The sequence below is a fragment of the Desmodus rotundus genome, chromosome 5 (genome assembly GCF_022682495.2).
Source record: "Desmodus rotundus isolate HL8 chromosome 5, HLdesRot8A.1, whole genome shotgun sequence".
Classification (NCBI taxonomy): domain Eukaryota; kingdom Metazoa; phylum Chordata; class Mammalia; order Chiroptera; family Phyllostomidae; genus Desmodus; species Desmodus rotundus.
This window is the reverse complement of record NC_071391.1, coordinates 117585455-117608514: the sequence shown is the minus strand read 5'-3', so window position 1 is coordinate 117608514 and position 23060 is coordinate 117585455. Positions and strand designations below refer to the sequence as shown.

Below are 23060 nucleotides of genomic sequence, written 5' to 3'. Positions count from 1 at the left end.
GATGCAGGCTGGAAAGAATTCAAAAAGAGAAGAAAATGTAGAGAATAAAGTTTTTATTCACTCTCCAACAAAGGAGAGGGGCCTGGTGTGGAGTCACCAGCACTGAGCGGTGGGGCTTTGAGCTTTTACTGGATTAACTTGGATTAAAAAGGGGTGAGGAGGTTGCTGTTGTGTGGCCCCTGGGCTGTTGGGACATTCTAACAGGGGCTGCAGTTTGTTCCAGCGTTTTCTTTTACCTGTGGCTGTAGGGAGCGGTTCTGTTCTTGCTTTCCAGTAATTTCCAGTCCTGGGGACAAACGCGCAGAAGAGTAAAGCGGCAGTCATGTTTAACAAGGTCATAGGCCTGCTCAGCAAACGGTGCCGAGTTTACCCGCTCACTTTCCCTTTGCCGATGACGCTCAACCGAGTCACACTGGTCAGGGCTGTTTCCATGCCTTGATGCACTCCACACTTTGAGAACTGCGGCCCGAAAGAAAGCCAATAGACCCAGAATATTCTCGAAGAATACTTAATGGGCTCTTGAACTTCGATCTAGAAACTAGTCAATGCTCATGTTTGTACAGCAAAGGGGAGCCGCAAACTCCGTGAATCCTCATCTGTGTGTTGGTCTGAGACGACCACGTCCACAAGCCCAGCCTAACAGATGGGTGAGACACAGACGTTCGCGTCAGGCCCGTGAGACAAGGGAAGGCAGCTGGCTGGCGGAAGGCGAGAACGTTCAGAGGCCACGCTCCAGGGAGTCTTCTGAGGCAGTTCGCTGAGCTGGGCCTGTAGGAAAGAGGGATTTTACACATGGCAATGAGGCGGGTTTAGGGGTAGGGAACACCATTCTAACCGCAAGACAGTTGGTGCAAGAGCAGCACTCAGCATGTAAGAAAAGTGTGGAAGCTCCACGTAGGTGTGCAGTCCTTCGTGCCTTACTGAGGTATTTCTTTATTTCTCTCCTCGTCTGGGTTTACATAGTAGCTACGCAATGGTTGCAACCAGCCGGGCGCAAACCAGGTCCCTCATAAGTAGCAGCGCCGCGTACTACCCATAGAGTGCGCTGTCCACGGTGCTAGTCCAGCTCCGGCAGGGCTGCGCCTGCGCCTGCGCGGGGCATACGCAGCGCCGCGAAGGGGGAGGCCGGTCCCACGCCGGCGCACTCAGGCTAAGATGGCGGCGACCCGGCTGGGTTTTGGTGCTGCGGCGGGTGCTGCAGGGTTGCACAGGCGGTAGGTGACAAATCCTGAGCTCGGTATAGCGATGCCGCTGAACTTAGGCAGTGGAGCAGTAGCCGCCCTGCCTACTCCCTCAGATGGGGTGGGAAAAAGTGCCTCTGACCGAGCCTTTGGCTCCGTCCTCGTCGCGGCATTTGGGAGTTGAGCCCTGGAGGTGGGCGTCTCGCTGTGGCAGCTCCTCTCCCTCTGTTGGGGCGGACGCGGTCCTGCGTGACCCCGGGCTCTGAGACCCTGTGCCTGAGTCCCTGCGGTGGGGAGGTTAGCAGAGACTGGCTGTAGAAATCCAACGCTAAGAGTTCTTTTGAAGTCTTGCAGCCCCTCTAGCTCTTCACATTTCCTCCTCTGCCTTTTAAAAACATAATCAGAGTGTCATAAACTGTAATAGAACATCTCACCACATTTCTTCATTTTCTCAGTGAAGCCCAGAAAGGGTACGTGACTTGTCTGAGGGCACACAGCATCTAGGTGATGGAGCTCGGATGAGAATCCAGACTCCTAGATTTCCTGCCCACCACTTAACGCCCCAGCGTTCCCTGGCTTTGCCCCTCCCTTGCGCCCTGTCAGTGGTCTGTGCCGAGATTGGTTACGGGAAGAGCACTGAGGATTTAAGTAGGTGTATCCCAATCTCACTTTTAGAACAAAAGGAGAAAAGGACCCAACGGGATTTAATCTCGTTTTAAGGAGTTTTAGTGTTAATGGTGCTCTTGAAGTTTAAATGCATTTCTTAGAAAAATTAAGTTTGTAGAAGGATTTGTTAGTCACCTATTTCTCATGTGTGAGTCCTGTTCGTCACATAATAATAGTGGTAGCTAACATTTATTGGACACTAACTACATGGCCTAGCAGCACTGTTTTAGGCACTTTACATGGGTTATTTATTCTTAAGTACATTTCATTTTTAAAATTATTTATTGATTTTAGAGAAGAAGGAAGAGAGAGAGGAACATCCGTTTGTTGTTCCACCTATTTATGCATTCACTGAGCTCATAACTGAGCTGCCTGGTCAGGGTCTACATGGATTATTGGGATCCATCTTTTCCCCAGTCTTTATGAGGTAGCTGTGAATATTAACTTCATTTCAGGGATGAGGAACTGACACCATCATGCTAGTTGCTCCAGGGACATAGAAGTGAAGATAGTCCCTTAATGAGTTTGCAGGTGAAAATAATCAGATGTTTAAAAAGGGGGGATCATATATATTCTTAAAATTCCTCAATGATTGCTGTGAAGTGAAAAATGTACTATTTTAAAGTAAACTAGATTGCAAAAGAACTTGCATCCGATTTCTAAATTTTTCACTACTCAACTCTCCTTTTATTTCCTTTCCAGTAATATTTGTTTTTCTTTTTGTTTTGAATTTGTCAAAGGCAGGAAAAAGCCAATCAACACTTCTCTGTCCATGGAATAACCAAAGTTACAATACTGATATACTTTCAGTCAGCAAGCATATATAGATTATTGGCTTCTTTAGCAGTTTGGAGGAGAATAGTACACTTTCTAGTAGACTTTTTGAAGTATTGAAACACCTCTCAGACCATATAGTATAGGTTATCTCTTTTTCAGGGACATGTGTTAGAAACAGAAAAGGAGGGGGACTTTTCATTGTATTGTCTTCTTTCTATTTAAATTTGGAATCGTGTGAGTCTATTGCCTAGTTTTTAAACATTTAAAAAAAGGGAAAAAGTTTGTAGTTCTCTGCGTCCTTCATGCGTAACTGAGTCTGGGCCTCCAGGCATGAATCGCTAGTGTAGATGCATTTCTTTCTCTTGCACCAGGTACTGCACTGTCCTGTGTACACTCAGTCATCAAGGCTGTAACTTCCCCCTTGAACTTGTTTTTAAATTGCTTGTAGCTATTCCTTGCCTAAGAAATTGAAAATAATGTTGTGTATAGAAAATAAAAGTGTGGCTTTATTATTATTTTCATTATGGCTTTTTTAATATATGAGAATTAGAAACTGAGCTTAAAAGATTCTTTCTTAAAATGTCATTTTTGTTTTTAAATGTAGATTATGTCATATGATGACTCCGTGCACCATGAAGAAACAGCGTCTGCATCAGTTCGCCCAAAGGCCACTTTTCCCGCTACCCGCAACCTTACGTAACACAGGTAAAATTTCACCTCTTTTAGAGCAAATTGTTTTTCAGAAGCTAATGAAACTGTGCCTGAAGAAAACTTTGTGGGTCATAAAAGATGAGAATTTGTAAATTTTCTATTCTGATGCCTATGTAGCATTTTTTCCTGTCATAGCATCACACTTGGCTCTAATCACGTGCTCACACATACTATTGGCATTAAATTGCAAGAATCTTGAGCAAAATGTCCAACACATCTGTGGAATTTTGGTATCTATTGTAACACATCCTCTGAAGTATGAGTTGCTCAGTAAATGATTTCTGAAATGAAAATATGGTAAAAAGAATATGATAAAAAGATGGGTTTGTGTTTCAAAGAATCATGTATTTTAAGCTGTTGCCCTCTTTCTTGCGATAAGAATACCTCAAAAATCAGTAAATTTCTAGCTTTTATCCAGACCATAAAACATAGTACTTTTGTAATTTTTCTTTCTGTCAGAATTAATTAGTAATTTTTTTTAATAATCTGGTTGATGTTACATGCTTTTACTTTCTTTAATATTGGAAATAGGTTTGAAGATAGGATTTGAAAATTATTGAAATATGACCACTGTTGTGTGGCTAGGGAACCTCGGGAGGAGGGTGTGTATGTCTGTGTGAATACCTATCTGTATGTACTCATGGAGCTGTAAGAGTTTGGAGTCGGCTCTCGGCCCACCTGCATTTCCATCACGACCTGGAACAACTCCTGTGGCCAGGCTCTGCAAGATGGCTGGCTCGGGGTATTGGCATGGGTTGGATTAGGGTAGAGACCTTATCTCCACTGTGTATTGAGGCAAGAACAGGAGTGCCTTGCCTGTTTTCTTTAATCGTAGAAGAATTTAAATATAAATATTGAGTAACTCAGCATGTTAAGCTTTTGTAATTGAACTTTAAATTACTGTGGGACTGAATTATGTGGTCATCCAGGCTTTTCCAATGGGAGAGCTACTGATTTTAGACTTTGATACTGACTTTCAGCACCATTATCCTGTGGTTTTGGAGGAACTTTTGCCTACCTATCTACCTATAAGTACCAAGCACAATAGGAAAACTTATTTTGGATCAGCCTTTCTGTCCTGGTGAAACCATCATGACACTTCTGGGGGCATCTTTCTGGATGATGGACCTGGGAGTCATTTTTGAAATACCTATTTAAACCAAATTGAGACCATAATTGGAATGATTTTGTTAATACCGAGTCAAATAGTTTTTTTTGAAATAGCTTTGTTCATTGCCAAAAGAAAATTTATATAGTGATGTTACATATTACTTTCTACTTCAGGTAGTATATGTAGACTGTGCTCTGTTAAAAAAATTTTTTTACACTTACAGTTCTTACCTTCAGTTATTTCTAAAAAATTTTCTAAAAATTTTTTATATAGCTTTCCTGTTTATATAGCTTTATACAAATGGATTGAGTAGAATAAATCCAGATTTAATTTTTCAAATACTGGTAGAGTGCATGACATGTGCGGAGTTTTTGATTAGCAATAAATTGTTAAGAAACGTTGCAAGAAATGATAAGTCAGAACCAGGGTCTTTATATTTACAGAAAGCCCTTCCTTTAATATGCTATCTGAGAAATTGTTCCCGTGTAACACAGTTTTTCAGAGGCATTTATTGGTTAGAGGTATAAACATTTTAGATCAAGTACTTGGACATTGAGGTTATCATTTAAAATTTTTCTCTTTTAGGATTTGCCTGGTCACCAAGTCACCAACTGATATCTTATAGGACAATGACTTCAGTAAGCAAAATGTATGGGATTTTAGTTTCAATTTCTACTTCACCAAGGAAATGAGTCAACATCAGTTAGCTGGAACTGCATGGCGAGGTGCAAAAACAATTCTCAGCTGTCAAATTAGAATGTTCTCTTGTAAAGGTTAAAAAAAGCATTTCCATAACAACCATATGTTTTGCCAGATTTAATCTCTAATTTAAAATAAAACTGTTGCTTTTTGATACTTTACCATCTTTTCTAAGTTGTGTGCTATGAGGATTATGACAAGATAAGAAGACTGATTTAAAATATATTTTCCTGCTATGCTTGGCACGAGTGAGTATTGGGTGGCAGTATATGCACAGTGGCTAAGCAAGTCAATGATGGAAAATTGGCAGCTTTATCACTTCAGTTGAGTGACACTAAGCTTTAGTTTTCACAGTTGTAAGACAGGGTAAGAACAATACCTCCCTGGCAGGACATGAGGATTAAATAATGTAATTCATGTGGCGTGCTTAGCACCATGCTCAGCACGTGTTAATAACTTACTGAATTAACTTATTTCAGTATATTGCTCTGCGATGAGAATTGGTATTCTTTTTTGGTCAAAAGGTTTATTTTCATAGTAAATAATAAAAAAAGTCTATTTAATAGTTTTAAAACCCTAGCCTTGTCTATCCTTTTGTCTTAGAAGCTAAAGTCATTTTAACAAGGTAGGAAATTAAAGATTCTGTTCCTCCTTCGTTGCTTTAATGATTCATTCTCAATATAATCATGGCCCTAGAAGAAAGAGAAGAACCTGTAAAGGTAATTTTTGTTCCAGAGAGTAAGTCACATAGATTTCCACTTACACAGTAATTTATAATGTCACTAACTCTATACCATTGGGCAGTTCCTTAACTCTATATAGTTTAACAAGTTACTTATCTCTAAGCCTCAGTTTCATTTGTAAAATGGGAATAATAGTACTTTCATAAGGTTGTTAAAAGCTTAAATACATTGGAAGCATTTGACCCTGTGTCTGGCATGTAAACAGTAGGCTCACAATAAATATTAGTTATTATTAGAAATTTATGCCTTTGTAAAAATTCATGTGTCTTTAAAAGGATGGTAGCACTTTCGAAAGAAGAGAGTGTAAGATTTTACTATATTACTGTTACAGTGATGACAGTTTATAATTATAGTAGCCATTGGTATCATAATCATAAGTCATCACATAGAACACATACATGATTCCTGAAGTATAATACACCTTCCTACTTCAGTGCAGGATATTACTGGAATCCATTGAGTAACAAACTAAATACTCAAAATTAATATAAAATTGAATGCAATTATAAATATATTGATAAATTGCCTTTTTGTCTTTAAAAATTCTTATTTTGTCAGTTTGGGCAATACAGTCTTATTTTCTAATTTTTCTTCTTTTGGTTCTCTGCTAATGAGTACTTCATAGTCCATAAACTGTTAGCTACTATTTCTTTCTAGAATAACATTCTTTCTTTTTTTTCTTTTAGTGAGATACATGTTTATTCAAACACAAGATACCCCGAATCCCAACAGTTTAAAGTTTATTCCAGGAAAACCAGTTCTTGAGACAAGGACCATGGATTTTCCTACACCAGCTGCAGCATTTCGCTCTCCTCTGGCAAGGTATGTTACTATTTTCACTTGCTTTTACCAAGAAACATAAATAACTGACTTCGGGGTTAAGGCAGCTTTATTTAGTTATTGCATTTTTATGTGCACTGCGTTTTTTTCAGAGAATACTTTCTTTTCAGTTAAGGGATAAAGAAAACTAAGAGTTGATATTAGGAAACCCTCTCCTGAAAAGTGATGTATTTGAGAGAGCTGTATCATGACTACATAAAAATTTATACTTTTACTTAAGAAAAATAACCCGTCAAAATGATAATAAGGTAAATTTCCATTCTAAATCTTTAAAACTGCTTTTAATAAGCAATGAAAACTTATTTAAGTCTTAAGAATAGCTGAATTTCTAGATGTTTCAATATGAAGTCATTTCTACAATAAATCCACTTACAGTTATAAATAATAATAGTTATTAGATATGGAATGACTTCCTTTTTTTAAAAACTGCTCAGTGGAAAGAAGTTATATATATGTCAGATGGTAAAGTATAAACCATAAAATTATGTTAACTAACCTTATTATGGTAATTATTTTACCATATATCTATATCAAATCATCATATTGTATACCTTAAACTTACATAATATTTCATGTCAATTCTATCTCAACAAAGTTGGAAGAAAATTTTAAACAGAAGTAAGTCATTGCCATAAACAAAAGTTAGCAGAGCATGGAGGTAAAGCAAGAGGACTGAACGCGAAGGGAAATGAGGGATCTTTTGCAGTAATAAAAATGTCCTGTATTCTTACTGTGGGATTGCTCGATGGTAGGGGAAGAGGCTAGAAGAAGATTGGCCATGGTTTGAAGGGGGTGAGGAGTACATGGAAGTTATTTTATTTTTCTGTGTTTTGTTTATGTATAAACTTTTTATAATTAAACATTTATTATCTGTTATGTTTTATTTTTTCACAGGCAATTATTTAGGATTGAAGGAGTGAAAAGTGTCTTCTTTGGACCAGATTTTATCACTGTCACAAAGGTAAAAATATAGAATGATATAAAATAAGCACTTCTAGTATTTTCTGAGTTGGATCCCCCTCTCCAGAATTTCCATTCTTAATGTGTTTTATACATACTGTTATTAAAATATCTCAAATTAAGTTTATTTCTCACATGTCTTAAATAATTATTTAACAGAATTTCCAGATCTCTCATTTTTCAAAAGAAAAAAACTTGAGCTTCTAAGGGTTACATGCAGTCCAAGATTACATAGGTAGCCTGTAGCAGGGCCAAGACTAGAATTTAGGCTTCCAAGTATTATTTTTCACTAGTTTTTAATGTAACTGATAGAGAAAAAGAGAAGCAAATAAATAGTCACACAATATATATATTTGACCAACAGAATGATGAAATATATATTTCTCCTTTCAAAGTGGGCACTCACCTCATGGCATCTGACTCATTCTACTATCCTGCAATAGCATTTCAGAGCTTCACACATAAGAGCAGTGGATTGTGTAAGTTCTTCAGCACTTGGTCAACCTCTAAATGTCAAGAAACCAAGATAAATGTGCTACTCATTGCAGCAGCTAAGATGGTATTTGCTAGAAAAGGCTGTTTAATTTTTAAGGCTACTAGATTAATGAGAAATGAACTATTTAAATTTGAACTATGTGTCCTTTTATTTTTATTTATTTATTTTTTAAAATACTTCTTTACTTATTTTTAGAGAGGGGGGAAGGAGAAAGAGAGGGAGAGAAATAGCAGTGTGTAATTGCCTCTCGTGTGCCCCCTACTGGACACCTGGCCTGCAACCCAGGCATGTGCCCTGACTGGCAATCGAACCAGCGACCCTTTGGTTCGCAGCCCGCACTCATTCCACTGAGCTATACTAGCCAGAGCTGTGTCCTTTTAAATCTATGATTTGATAAGTATGCACTGAACTTAATCACTTGTCCAATTTTGCACAGAATAAAAACATTCAACTCCTCATAAGCAATTTGAAAGGATTATTCCGATGTACCATGAAAGTGGACATATGGGGTAGGAACATGTTGCATCTAGTCCAGTATTCCTTTGTACCTATTTCTCAGAAAGCTCTTTCTTGACCATATTTATGAAAGTGGTACTTCCCCCAAGAGCTCATTACCCTGTTCATTTTCTTTATTACACTTACCTTAATCATATTTTGTGTTTATTTTTATTCGCTGTCTTTCCTGCACTAGAATAAACTCTGTGAAGATAAAGATTGTCCATGTTAAGATTACCTAGAACAATGCCTAACATATAGTATGCACTGAAATTTTTGTAGATGGAAACAGTGATGTAAAATCTCCTAAATTGAATTTTCAGCCTTCCTTCCCCCAAATATAGGATCATGGTGAGCAAATCCATGTTAACCGATCCCCATTCTTGACCAGTTTAGAGACATCTGGCCTATGCTTTTTATTCTTAAGTTTTCTTTCTTTGATATTTTTTGAGGGAGGAAAGGACCAGCATTTATTTAATATCTCCATCATGTTTGGTAAGGCACTAGTTCTTTATGTATATTGTCTAGTTTAATTCTTACAACTAGTTATTCCTGTCTTTATTTTCCAAACAGGAAATCATGTATTTATTTTAAGACATTTTTATTTAGTTCTTTTACATATAGCCTATGCTATATAAAAATATTTTTATTTATTTATTTTTCTTTCTTTTTTCTTAATTATGATGTGTCTTGGTGTGTTCCTCCTTGGGTCCATTTTCTTTGGGACTCTGGGCTTTCTGGACTTCCTGGAAGTCTATTTCCTCTGACATATTGGGGAAGTTTTCCTTCATTATTTGTTCAAATAAATTTCCAATTTCTTGCTCTTCCTCTTCTCCTTCTGGCACCCCTATGTTTCGGATGTTGGAATGTTTAAAGTTGTCCCAGAGCTTTCTCAGCTTCTCCACATTTTTTTGAATTCTTGTTTCTTCATTCTGTTCCGGTTGGATATTTATTTCTTCATTTTGTTTCAAATCCTTGGTTTGAGTCCCAGTTTCCTTCCCGTCACTTTTGGTTCCCTGTATATTTTCCTTTATTTCACTCTGTATAGCCTTCATTTCTTCCTTCATTTTTCGACTGAGCTCAATCATTTCTGTGAGCATCCTGATTACCAGTGTTTTGAACTCTGTGTCAGATAGGTTGGCTACTATCTCCTCGTCACTTAGTTCTTTTTCTGGAGTTTTGATTTGTTCTTTCATTTGGGCTATATTTCTTTGTCTTGACACACCTGTTATGTTGTAAGAGGTGGAGCCTTAGGTATTCACCAGGGTGGGGCAATGCAACTCACGTGGCTGCATTGTGGTGCTGTCTGTGGGGGAGGGATCAGAGAGGGAACAATGCCACTTGCTGGCTCTGCTCTAGCCTTCCTTTCCATCACTTCCCTCACTTCCCAGAAGCGGATTGTGGCCTTTCAGATGCTGATTCACGGATGAGTAAGTTTGTGTACGTTCTAGGACCCTGTGGGCCTCTCCCAAGGACTCCTGTGATCCTGAGAGTTTCTCCCACTGCCACAACTCCTGCAGATTTTTATATCCAGAGGTTTTGAGTCTGTAGTTTCCCATGCAGAAACCCTGGGCTCTGTGGTCTGTCTCGCTTCCCAGTGGTTCCTCCCAGCTTATCGGCCCACGAATGTGGGACCAGCTGGTTCACCAGCCACCTCCTTGGTTGTGCTTCCTCTCCAACTTGGCTGCCCTCTCCGCCCCTCCTACCAGTTGGGATGAATGTTTCTTTAACTCCTTGGTTGTCGGACTTCCATGAAGTTTGAATATCTGGCAGTTCTGTTTATTTTTTGTTTTTAAATTTGTTGTTGTCCTTCTTTTGGTTGTGTGAGGAAGCGAAGTGTTTCTACCTATGTCTCCACCGTGGCTGGAACTCCTGGGCTGCCTTCTCCAAATCCTTGGTGTATCAATACAGGAGCAGATCTACTTGTATAAAAATATTTTTAGATATAAATGTGATTATATCTTACACTTTTTTCTTGATTTGGTTTTGGTAAATCATTATTTCTTCTATAATTTAATTACCCTTTTTGAAATTTCTTCAGCTCCATTATTTTTTCTTAATGAAATGACATAACCAATAAATAGTACTCTAAATGAGGGCACACATTGATATTTAATAGGTAGAATAGCAGATTTGATTTGTTTTCTTTCAGTTAACCTTCCTCATCATGGGCTATTCCATTTACCTGGTATCTTCAACAATTGCCTGTTTTCCTTTTGATTTGTAATTGATAGTTCGACGCTTCTTTATGCATTATTTATGTTATTTTCTAAATGTGTAAGTATATTTTCAGCTTATATGCTGCCTTTTTCTCTCATTCAGACAACTTCAGGAAATATTTCTTTTTATTACTAAGATTTCCTAACTCAGTAGAGCCCACTGTTTACCGAAGATCTGAGGTAGCCCTCTGATCCATTTTCCAGTAATTTATTAAAAAGTGACCTTGAGCCCTGGGTGATGTGGCTCATTGGATTGTGTGCTGGCCTGCAACTGAAAGGTTGCTGGTTCAATTCCTGGTCAGGGCACATGCCTGGGTTGTGGGCTGGGGGCATGCAAGAGGCAATCGATTGATGTTTCTCTCCCTTGCTTTCTCTCTCCCTTCCCCTCTCTAAAAATAAAGAAAATCTTTTTTAAAAATTTACCTGGAACTAGTTCCCATTCCCACTCACTAAGGCATCTCACAAGTTTTGCTCTTGTGTCCATAGCAGTGCCCGTTTATCTCCCCTTCAGTTTACTTAGTCTAAATTGGTTCTTAATCCATTACAAAAAAACAGTTCTTAGGCATGTAGCCTCAATTTTAATAACATTTAAGTATAGACCCTAGCCAGCACTTTCCTGGGTCTACATAGACTGCATCTAATAGTTTGTCCTCCTAAAGAGCTCTCCTTTAAAAAATTAAAATTAAAATTAAAAATTAAAAATTAAAAAATATATATTGCATTTGTCTTTTTAGATGTTAGTACTACTTAAGTGTATATGAATTATACCTTTTTAAAGGCCAGATTTTAGGATGAAATAGTTTATAGATTCTTTCTTAAGGACACCGATCTTGTTGACAGTTCACAAGTTCACTAGCACAGTAGCCACAGATAAGACATGTTCTGTGTTTTGGTTCTACAGTTGTCTCATTGGATTTCTTTAATACTCTCAAGTAATATATGTAAATTGAATTATTTTTAATAGTTGTCAGATATCCTATGTATTTGGTCAAGCAGTTATATCCTATTTTATTTAAAAGAATGGAAGTTTCTGTGCTGGCTGGTGTAGCTCAGTGGATTGAGTGCGGGCTGCGAACCAAAGGGTTGCCAGTTCAATTCCCAGTCAGGGCACATGCCTAGGTTTCAGGCCAGGTCCCCAGGGGGAGCCACGTGAGAAGCAACCACACATTGATGTTTATTTCCCTCTCTTTCTCCCTCCCTTCCCCCATCTCTAAAAATAAATAAATAAATAAAAATAAAAGAATGGGAAATTTCTTTATCATCCTCTTTAAACATAACTGTCTTAATCTCATGAAAATAAATCTTTTCATCATTTTGGTATCCCCTATATAGCTCATAGTATATGCAGCACACTTGATACAAGTTTGATGAATGAGTGAATGAGAAATGTTCTACAGTTGTATCTTCTGAAAGTCATTATAAGCCAGATCCTTTAAGAACTGGAAGTAACACGTATTCTCCAGAAATGGGTACTGTTGCATAGTACAGGATATATATAGGAAAAGATTCTTAAAAGATACAAGTGTTGTTTTATATTTGTCTGTGCCCTTGGGTGGAAATTTTAGCATTTTCCTTAAAATATTTATAGGAAAGTGAAGAATTAGACTGGAATTTATTGAAACCAGATATTTATGCGACAATCATGGATTTCTTTGCATCTGGATTACCCTTAGTTACTGAGGAAACATCGTCAGGAGAAGCAGGTAATATATTGGGTAATTAATATTTATCTTTTAAGAAAGACTTCTACTTCATATTTGTCTTAATTTCAGAAGTCATGGGAATACAGATTTTTATCATTGTATTACGTATAGCTCTGGAACCAATTCCAGAGGAAATAAAACTTCATATGTATTATACTAGTTTTGCATATCATTTTTGAATACTTGTCTATAAATTGAATGTTATACAAAACTAAATTTTCCAATTATAAAAATCTTCAGAAAATAGTATAAAGCTCACCAATTTGCCCCCCTCTCAGATTTAACAAATGTTAATTTTTGGCTATAATTTGTTTAGCCCCCCCTTTTTTTTTTAAGATTTTACTTGTTTATTTTTAGAGAGAGGGGAAGGGAGGGGTGGGAGAGAGAGAGAGAAACACTGATGTGAGAGAGAAACATCAGTTGGCTGCCTGTTGAACACACCATGACCTGGGACTGAACCTGTAACCCAGGCATGTGCCCTGACCAGGAATCGAACCAGCAACCTTTCACTTTGCGGAATGATGCTCAACCAAACTGAACCACACTGGTCAGGGCTGCTGTAAGACACGTTTAAAAAAAAAAAAAAATTAAAGATATAGCCAGATCCCTACAACCCCAATCTCTCTCCCCTTTTTCCTTCCGGTTTGTTTTTAAACATTTACTGCAAATACAAGTCCCTGTAGGGAGTATATAACATTGGGTGTTGTTTTTAAACTTTAAGTAACTCATATTCTGTGCAACTTTCCTTTTTCCACTGAGCATAATATTTTGAAGTACATACATTTGTTAAAAAATGTAATTCTATTGTATTTAGTTTAAGTGCTGGATAGTCATCATATGAGTAAACCACAGTTATTTTGTTCCTTTACTTATGTTCAAGTGAATTGTTTGTGCTAATTTCTACTACAAATACTGCAGTGGGCGTTTTTGTACAGCCCCTTTGCGCACCTGTGCACAGCGTCTTTATAGTATATTCCTAAAAGTAGGGTTGCTGTATTATACATTGTTCTAATTTACATACAACTTAGAAATGTATAAAAGTTTTAACTTTCTTATATCTTTATCATCACTTAGTGATTTTACATTTTCACCAATATGTTAAGTGTAAAATGGTATCTTGCTTTAACTGCATTTCCTTGGTATTATAGTACCGAGCCTGAAGGTTTTCATGTTTACTGGTCATTATTTTCCTTGTGAATGTATAGGGTCTGGCACAAATAACGTCCCTTTTTATTACAAAATCATAAGCATGTAATTCTGTAACATAACAATATCACACTCAAGCACACCATATGACATTTCAGGTGAAATGTTCAAGTTAAAACGATAAATTATTACACCCATATTATTACCCTACCAACCACACTCAAGCAGGCTGTACCCTGTATTTCTTGTACCCTGTATTTCTTTGCCCATTTAAAAAAAAAAGAATTATATGTCTTTTTTGTGTCAATTTTATCAGATTATTAAAATATATTCTGACAAAATAGGAACAGATGTGGATACATGGAACAAACTGACAGCTGTCAGAGGGGAGGGGGGACTGGATGAAAGAAGGTGATGGTATTAGCCAAAGAAAGTGTATGTATAACCCACTGACACAGACAACAGTGTGGTGATGGCCAGAGGAAGGGGGAGCAGGGGCTGCGAGATGGGGGGCAAAGGGGGAGGAAATGGGGACAGCTGCAGTAGTGTCAACAATAATAATAAAGAATTTTACTCAGAAAAGTATTCTGAGTTAGGTTTTTTCATAGCAGATAACTTCTCCCGAACCATGATTTTATCTTTTCACTATGTATAGGATGTCTTCTGTCATTCAGAAATTTTTCTTTTTCTTTTTAAAATATGGAATGTTTCATGAATTTGTGTGTCATCTTTGCTCATGGGCCATGATAATCTATCATTCCAATTTTAGTGTTTGTGTTGCCAATGCAAGCATAGCTTTTCTTTTTAATGCAGCCACATAATCTTTTTTTTTCTCTGTGGTTTGTTCTTTTTATACAAAAAGTAAGTGATGAAAGTAAGTTATTTTGTGTAAAGTACTTGGAAGAAGAATGCATGTGGAGTGCATGTATGTGATGGTATAATTTGAATCGTTTACATTTTTAGTTTTTCTGAAGGTGAATAAATTTCTCAAAAAAAATTAAAACCCATAAAAAGGCTTTGGTGAAAAATCAGTGTATAACTTTACAAAGTAAAAGAAAAACAAAAATGAAACAAAATTTAAAGACAACTTTTTGCTCAGATTTGTAGAACACTTTAGAAATTCCCATAAGGCTTACATGTATATTTAGTATGATCATTTTTAAAACACAAAATTAAGAAATTGAAAATGTAACTTAGAAAAGTAGGTGTGCTTTTTTGTGTCAAAGGTTTCCATCGAAATCCATACAACTTCTTGTTTCTGCTGCTTTTCAGTCTTGAGAATGAAGAAAGTTTACAAATTTATTGACCAAAATATTCAGACCCTCCTCTCATGAGGAGATTAAGTTATTTCAGCATACTCACCTTTATTGCCGGACACTGAATGGATCAGTGCTCCTTAATTTTCCTTCAGAGAATCTACGGAATGATCTTCCTATTATCCCAAAATTACTTTGTTACCATACCAAATTAAATGTTCTGCGCTTTTATTTTTTTTAATGAGACATTAAAATTGAGTTAAATTTGCCCTGTTTTAATAAATGTATTTGGATGGCTATGAAATTTATAGTGTCAATAATGCTCTATTTGTAATTGTTTCTAGGATCTGAAGAAGATGATGAAGTTGTGGCAATGATTAAAGAATTGTTAGATACTAGAATACGGTATGTGCTTATCTTTCTACTTGAAATCAAATATACTGCAGAGCCAATTTTCATTATACAATTTACTTTTGGTTGTCTGTGAGATTATAGTAGAGTTTTAAAAGAAGTATAAGTTAATGTGAACCACAGTAGGTAACCATGACAATTGAATTTAAAGCCTATATATTCGCTGTATTCATTCCAAATTTTAAAACAATCTAAACATAGTCAGTAAATGAATTTATTGTTCACATTCACCATTTAGGTTCTATTTTTTTTTATTGTTGTTCAAGTACAGTTGTCTCCATTTCCCCCCCTCCAACCTCCCCTGCCCCATCCACCTCCACCTCCCACCCTCAGTCTTACCCTGCTTTGGCTTTGTGCATGTGTCCTTTATACATGTTCCTTGTTTGGTATTATAACAATTATATTGTTATTATATATATAATATATATTGTTATATATATATTGTGTATTATAAGAATTACATTGTTATAATACCAAATTTCTTTAAAAAAATGATTTAGTGTTTGGGAAGATTGTGAGGAGAGGATTACTTGTTTTTTAGGCTATTGTCCATAAAGAATAAATTTAAATAAGTAGAGAACTTAGGCTTCGGCATTTTACTTCTGGCAGATGAATGGTCTTGGTCAGAAATTTGAGAAAAACAAGGTAAAATACAATTAAAAGAAAAATTTTGTGTGTGAAGGCATTAAATAGTTATCAAAGCAAACAAGATCCTGTAGAGAGAAAGAAAGCATGTTGAGGCTTCCCTCAGAGCATTTGCTGATTCTTGGTGTGAGGCTAGGTTATGAGAAGCCGGTCAGGGGCAGCTGCTAAGAATCAGAGAAACCATTTAGCTTTTAGCAAATTTATTGAGATGGGAAGACAAAAATAAAAATTCTGGGTCACCAATGAAGCTTTGTCTTAAGGGGCCAAGATCCTAGAGAGAAGTTAAGAAAAAGTAAGCCTAACAGTTAGAGGCTCTTTCCCAAGGCACTTGCTTATATTTAGCTGGTAGGAAATAAACTAAGAAGTCAGAAAGCAGTTGGAAAGCTAAACAGAGTTGTGGCAGTCTTATGGTTCTATGGGTGATGGGATTGGAGGTTAGGATCAGTCAGGGAGGGTGGGGCCTCAAGAAACATCCAGACTCTTAGTTGAGCTTCCTACAGGACACAGGTGGCAAACACAAGGCCTGGCACCTTGTTTCTACCCAGTGTCAGTGTCAAGCTCTTGCTTAACTGTTACAGAGTGATTACATTTATAGTCCTGAAATTAACATTTGGCCCTTTGAAGGCAACTGCGAGGCTGATGTGGTCCCTGGTGAAAATGAGTTTGACACCCCTGCTATAGGACTATACCCTTGTAATAGGGGCAAATGAGAAGTAGACCATGGTCAATAAAGAAATCACAAAGGAAATCTGAAATAGAATATCTGCATGACCTTTGTGTTTGCAAATAGTTTTTCCAACAGGACACAAGAAAAATCATGGAAAAAGACATAAATTAGACTATAGTATTTTCTTCATCAAAGGATGCCATTTACAGTGAAAAACAAAGTACAGAGAAGATATTTATAATACATATGTGACAATATATTTTGAAACTCCTACAGTTAAGAAAAAGACAAGCAATCACATGGAGACTGGAGCAGTGTCTTCCCAAAAGCAATGGAGCAGCAACTCAAAAATGACAGTACCAAATGGCCACTAAACATGAGACAGTGCTCAACCTCATTAGTCCCTGTGAATATTCAAAGTAAAACCACAATGAACTATCACTGCTAATGCACTGTGTGTGTGAGGGGGGGCTCAGCTCATGCGGGTCCCCCGCTCCCCCCCCCCCCAGATGAGAATAAGTACTAAGACATGATCTGCTTGGGGAGAAAAGGTGGCCAATCTGTCAAAGGAGAAGGGCCAGGAACCTGTTCCCAATGGGCTTTTATTTGGTTTAATTTGCATAGGAATACAGGATATACATGTAAAGCTCATCAATCATTGTCAGGCAGAAATGATCAAATAATAGATAATATTCAAAGAACTCAGGGCTTATTTTGAGACAGGGTCAGATAGTTAAAGGGCCATAAAACTTAGGGGAACAAACTCATTCCATGCATGGACCCTTATCAGAAAATTGAGCATATTAGCAAAGTAGGTTTCTTAGGATTTTATGTAGTCTTTCTTAGGCCTGATTGCCGGAGGGAACCTGCCCTTTCCAGCACAGGGCCGCACCCACCTCCAGCATTGTTTCAGGCTTAAGGCATTGTTTCAGGCTTAAGTCAGGGAGGGGAAGTAAGGCAGCCAAGAGATTAGGAGACTTCTTCCTGACAGAATGAGGACTCAGGCTATGTCAAAGCCAAGGGGCAAGGGTCCATCACCCCCTTTTTCCGTAGCCCCCCAAGTCTTTCCCTGAGGGCCTCTTAATGACCATGCCTGTCTTAGGTCGTCCATCCCTTGATGGACCCGTGCCCCTTGGCTTCCAGTACCCGTCATTGGCTAACTGGTCATGCACTGGGGGCCAAGCAGGGTGAAGTACAGTGGGCAGAGGCAGCGCCCCTGCCAGGGAGATAAGCTTTGTCTCCTTAGTGGCTTATGGTCCCAAGGTCTCTCACTCAGCCTTAGCCTTGGGGGTTTACAGCTTGTGAAACCAGGCAGGGCGGTTCCCAATAGCACTGGAATGGTTAAAATCATTAAGAGTGACAGCACCAAGTGTTGGTAAGGATGTGGAGCAATAGGACTCTCATATACTCCTGATAGGAATGTACGTTTGTATTAGCATTACCTGCTAAATCTGAATATGTGCATATTCCTGATCCAGCAATTCCACTCAGGTATATTCTGTAGCAATATATATGTATACCAAAAGACATTCGCAAGAATATTCATAGCTGTACCATTCGTAAAAGCCAAAACTTGTATTAACTGTCTGTCCATGAACAATAGAAGGGCCAGATTCTGGCGTATTCACTTAATGGAATGCTTTGTCACAGTGAGACTGAATGAACTGTACTACATGCAACATTGTGGATGAATCTCAGCATAAGAAGACAGATACAAAAGAGTGAATACTATATGGTTTCTAAATGGAATTTATATTTATAAATCTTTAAGTTAAAAAACAGGCAAAACCGCCGTGGCTGGTGTAGCTCAGTGGATTGAGCCACAGCCTGCAAACCAAAGGTTTGCTGGTTTGATTCCCAGTCATGGCACATGCCTAGGTTGTGGGCCAGGTCCCCAGTATGGGGCAGCCACACATTGATGTTTCTCTCCCTTTCTCCTTCACTTCCCTTCTCTCTAAAAATAAATAAAACCTTAAAAAAAAAAACCCAAAAAGGCAAAACCAATCAGTGGTGATAACAATTAGGAAGTAGTTAACATTTGGTTAGGAGGAGTGATAAGAAGGAAGTACAGGAGCGCTTCTGTGGTGCTAGTGTTCTGTTTCTTGGTCTGGGACAAATGTATGTTCACCTTGTGAGAACTGATTGACTGTACATGACTTACACATTTTTCTGTATTAATGTTGTATTTCAATGAAAAGTTTACCTGAAAAAAAAAATAACTAGCATGTGTCAATCTCCCTGTGTTTACCCAAAATAAATTTAATAAGTTTATCTTAGGTAATTACTATAATTATTAGGAAATTTGAAATCTTAATTACTTAAAATTATTATAAGCAAGATTAAAATGTAGTAAGTAGAGCAAATATTTATATGAGTGAAGTTGGCAAAATTAAAATTACAAATGGGACTAGCTACATTTATTGTTCTCTATTGTAAAAGTAGCTCTAAGTTTGTGAATTTTATAGATATAAAATCTAAGCTCTGGCCCTGACTGGTGTGGCTTAGTTGATTTGGCATCTTTCTGCAAAGCAAAAGGTTGCTGGTTCAATTCCTGGTCAGGACACATGCCTGGGTTGCGGTTCAGTCCCTGGTTGGGGTGCATATAAGAAGCAGCTGATCAATGCTTTTCTCTCATATTGATGTTTCTCTCCCACTCTTTTTCCCTTTCTTACCCTCTCTCTAAAAATAAATAAGTAAAATATAAAATGTATGGAAGCTGAGTTGTATTAAATTTTTTTGATGAAAACTTCTGTTAAATATATCACACATATACTGTGCCCACAGGCCAACTGTGCAGGAAGATGGAGGAGATGTAATCTATAAGGGCTTTGAAGATGGCATCGTACAGCTGAAACTCCAAGGTTCTTGTACCAGCTGCCCTAGTTCAATCATTACTCTGAAAAATGGAATTCAGAACATGCTGCAGTTTTATATTCCAGAAGTAGAAGGCGTAGAACAGGTATGCCAATATTATGTGATGGTTTAGATTTTGAGAAGAAAAGAAATTTCCTGACCTGACATTTTCTTCAAGGGCTGGATCTTAGTGTTATAATTGTTATCAGACTTAAAGACTCCTTAATTTAGAATTAACTTCAGTGTTACAAATACCTACTATGTGCCAGACATTTTTACAAATATTACTTCATTTAATGTTCTAGTACCATAGTGTATTAAGTGAGTCATTTCCATTCTGTGCATAGAAATTTGAGACTCAGAGGGCATACATACCCTGCTGCTCTGGTTATTAGGAAAAGTGGATTCAAAACATTGTAGTGTTTTGTAGATGAGATTTAGAAGTCTTTAGAGGAACAGCTCTACTACATCATATTTATCCACTTCTTGTTCTTACATTTATCCACTTTTTGTTTTTAAATGTGCAGACAAGAAGCTTCTCAAGAGATCATACTACCGTATTTTTCAGATTATAAGACACACTTTCCCTCCCAAATTTGGGAGGAAAATGGGGGTGCATCTTACAGTCTGAATGTAGCTTACCTGGCTTGCTACAGGATGTCTGCTTTAAAGGATGTTATTAAATATTTTACCACATTTTTTTTGCTTCAAAAATTTTTTCCCTATTTTCCTCTAAAACCTTGGTGCGTCTTATGGTCCGAAAAAAATGGTATATTTTACAGTAAAACAGTATTTAGTAAAACTATAGAGCTTTATCTATAGTCTGATGTCAACGTTTTTTTCTGCCCTCAAGATAGTTAAGGAGTATATAGCACAGCGTCTTCTAAGTAGTAATAGTGATCCTCACCGCAGTGATTTTCAGCCAGGAGCCATGGCCTTATGGAGAGAGAGATTATCAAGAAGGGAAAGTGTTATGTGGAAATTAGAAATTTGATAAAACTCTTCAGGTGATTCCGTGCCTTTACCGAGAAAGCATCTCTCCTCAGCTCCTTTGAGAATCACTCATCTCTGAGTGATATTAAAATAGGTCCTTTTGGTACAATACATGCCACCTCCTTTTTTAAGTTCTCTCTACTTTGGTCCAAAGCTGCTTTCTGTGTGTCCGTTTCAGCTTTATGTTTATGCGTAAATTACTTGATAGACTTGTAGTCATATCTAGGTGTTTGTGTTCCTCTGCAGCGCTTAGCCCTGTTTGTTATACATGTTCTTACATAGTTTGTATTGAATATTTGGAAATACTATTCCCAAATTAGGAATATTCTGCCTAAAGTAGGAGTTGATTGACAGAATTCTTTGGATTGGGTGTTGCTAAGATTGGATATAAAATATCAATTTCTTGGAAGTAAATATCCTTTTTTACTCAACACAGAAGAGAAACTATGAGACAATTGTTTCTCCATTGATTGTCTCAGATCAGAACCAGATTTCATCTAGATTTTTTAAACTTATTTTTATTCCATTTTCTTCTTTATGCTTTTTAAAAAATTGTATTAGTTGATACTGTAGTGGATTGACAAAGGAACATTTTTATTTACTTGTCCAGGGTGAGGCTCTCAGCTATAAATTTGAATGGCATTTAATTGTAGGTGTGGTGAAGAGAAAAAAAGTTCTTAGGTTTATGTAACTCTTCCTTACTGAAGGAGTTGTTCTTTATTATTTGAATAATATATTAACTCAGGAAAGGATATTAATAGTTCTGGTTATTTTTCTTCAAGTAGTTTCATTAGTAGTTTTATTATTAGACATGAAAGTCAACATTTTTCTAAGGTTTAAAATGAATTTTTATCTGAATTAGCCCAAGTAGTTGCCAATATATTGTTTCCCTCCCTTTTTTAGGGATTCATTTTTCTGATACATATTTTTACAATAACAGTTTGGTATAGATCCCAGAATACATTTAAATAAATAAAATGCTTTGGGGGAGAAATAAAAAACTCTTATAGCTAGGAAATACCAATTAATCATCATAGTCTTTTCTGGCCAGCTGAGACTCTGCTATGCCTCTTTAGGGGAAAAGGAATAGAGACCAGTGCTTTTATTTAATTTGCTAATATTCAGTTTGCTTTTTTCTTGTTAGGTTACCAGGTTGCAATGCAAACCTTGTTCTTTAGGGTCTGTTGGTAGATTTCTTTTTATTGACATGCATTCTTATAAAGTATTACAGATAAGCAAGTTATGTTAAAAACAGGAAAATAGCAATTTCTAATTTTTTTCTTAATTCTTAAATTCTCTTTGTTTTTTTTTGTTCTAGGTTATGGAAGATGAATCAAATGAAAAAGAAGGAAACTCACCTTAAAATAATTTGAATTTGGTGGGGGGGGGGGGGGTCAGCAATTGGACTTGTCGATACTGTGTACCAAGCTTTTATTATTAATCTGCTAAGAACTTGCAGATTAATAAAATATGCCTGTCTTCAAAGAATGATTTATAAATATTACATGTTTGCTTTACCTCATATGAGTTATTTATAACATCCTGAATCATCTTCTGTACAAGTGCATGTTATCCATGGATATTTTTATTTTTAGTCTTCATTTCTCATGGTTAATTCTTTGCATACTGTGTAAAGCATTTTAAAATACATTTGCCCTCATCTAATTTATTTACTTTTTAAATACAGAAATAAATAGAGGATGCTTTTTAAAAATAATCTAAAATGGCTTAGCTTTTCATGAGATGTTCAAAACTATTTTTACTGAATTTTTATCTTGTTAAAAAAAACAACTAAACAATTCTGGTTGAAATCTGGCCCAGGGTAGTAGCATATAATCTCTCCCTAAGAGACCCCCCCACACACACCAAAAAAATCATAATGCTGAAAACTGATTAAAAAAAAACCCTGGTTCCAGAATGTAGAAAAAAATCCATTAATTATAAGACAATGTAAGCTGAATTGAGAAAAAACTGCCTTAGTATGCTCAGGCTTTATCTTTTGAAACAATCTCTTTGAAAAAAAGATGAGAAGCTGCTTTGGTCCTTCTACTGGCTTCTCCTGACTCAGATCTGTAATCTGTGACATGCCAGAAATTTGGACAGTTATCTTTCTACTAGAGGGGCACTGCTTTTTAGACAGCACAGGTAGCAAATTATCCTCTTATTTTTCTATAGTAATTCAGAGACAGCAGTTCACGGACACTATCAGGAATAGAAAGATGAGTACATTGCACCTCTAGAATTCTGGTTCCCAAAAGAACAGAGATTAAGATAGGGATGGAGCCCTGATTAGTGTGGCTCAGTGGTTTGGGTGTCATACTGCAAACTGAAAGGTAGCAGGTTCAATTCCTGGCCAGGGCACGTGCCTGGGTGGGGAGCCAAGTCACTGGTTGGGGGCATATGAGAGGCAACTGACGTATCTCTTGCTCATTAATGTTCCTCTCCCTCTCTCCCTTCTCTTAAAAATAAATGTTTTTTCATTCCTACA

General features: G+C 37.1%; 1 protein-coding gene and 1 pseudogene across 3 annotated transcripts; one reads left to right on the top strand and one right to left on the bottom strand.

Annotated features, from left to right (window-relative positions):
* The first annotated feature begins 1119 nt into the window (after positions 1-1119).
* On the top strand, positions 1120-23060 carry NFU1 (NFU1 iron-sulfur cluster scaffold). 3 transcript variants are annotated; one of them, XM_045193905.3, is made up of 9 exons: positions 1195-1214; positions 3229-3329; positions 5032-5171; positions 6575-6710; positions 7623-7689; positions 12487-12601; positions 15348-15408; positions 19511-19685; positions 21891-23060. In XM_045193905.3, exons 3-9 carry the CDS (start codon positions 5135-5137, stop codon positions 21933-21935), a joined length of 636 nt encoding a protein of 211 aa, XP_045049840.1. In that variant the 5' UTR covers positions 1195-1214; positions 3229-3329; positions 5032-5134; the 3' UTR covers positions 21936-23060. The 3 variants fall into 3 exon arrangements, with proteins under 3 accessions (XP_024414373.1, XP_045049840.1, XP_045049841.1); XM_045193906.2 differs by having other exon boundaries at positions 1196-1214; positions 5032-5095; XM_024558605.3 differs by lacking the exon at positions 5032-5171 and having other exon boundaries at positions 1120-1214.
* On the bottom strand, positions 14441-14538 carry LOC112303147 (U6 spliceosomal RNA; annotated as a pseudogene).

Coding starts and splice junctions, on each gene's coding strand:
- NFU1 (XM_024558605.3), top strand. CDS start 1,156: ATGGCGGCGACCCGGCTGGGTTTTGGTGCTGCGGCGGGTGCTGCAGGG. Junction 15,409..19,510: donor TTGTTAGATACTAGAATACG/GTATGTGCTTAT, acceptor CTGTGCCCACAG/GCCAACTGTGCAGGAAGATG. Junction 19,686..21,890: donor AAGTAGAAGGCGTAGAACAG/GTATGCCAATAT, acceptor TTTTTGTTCTAG/GTTATGGAAGATGAATCAAA.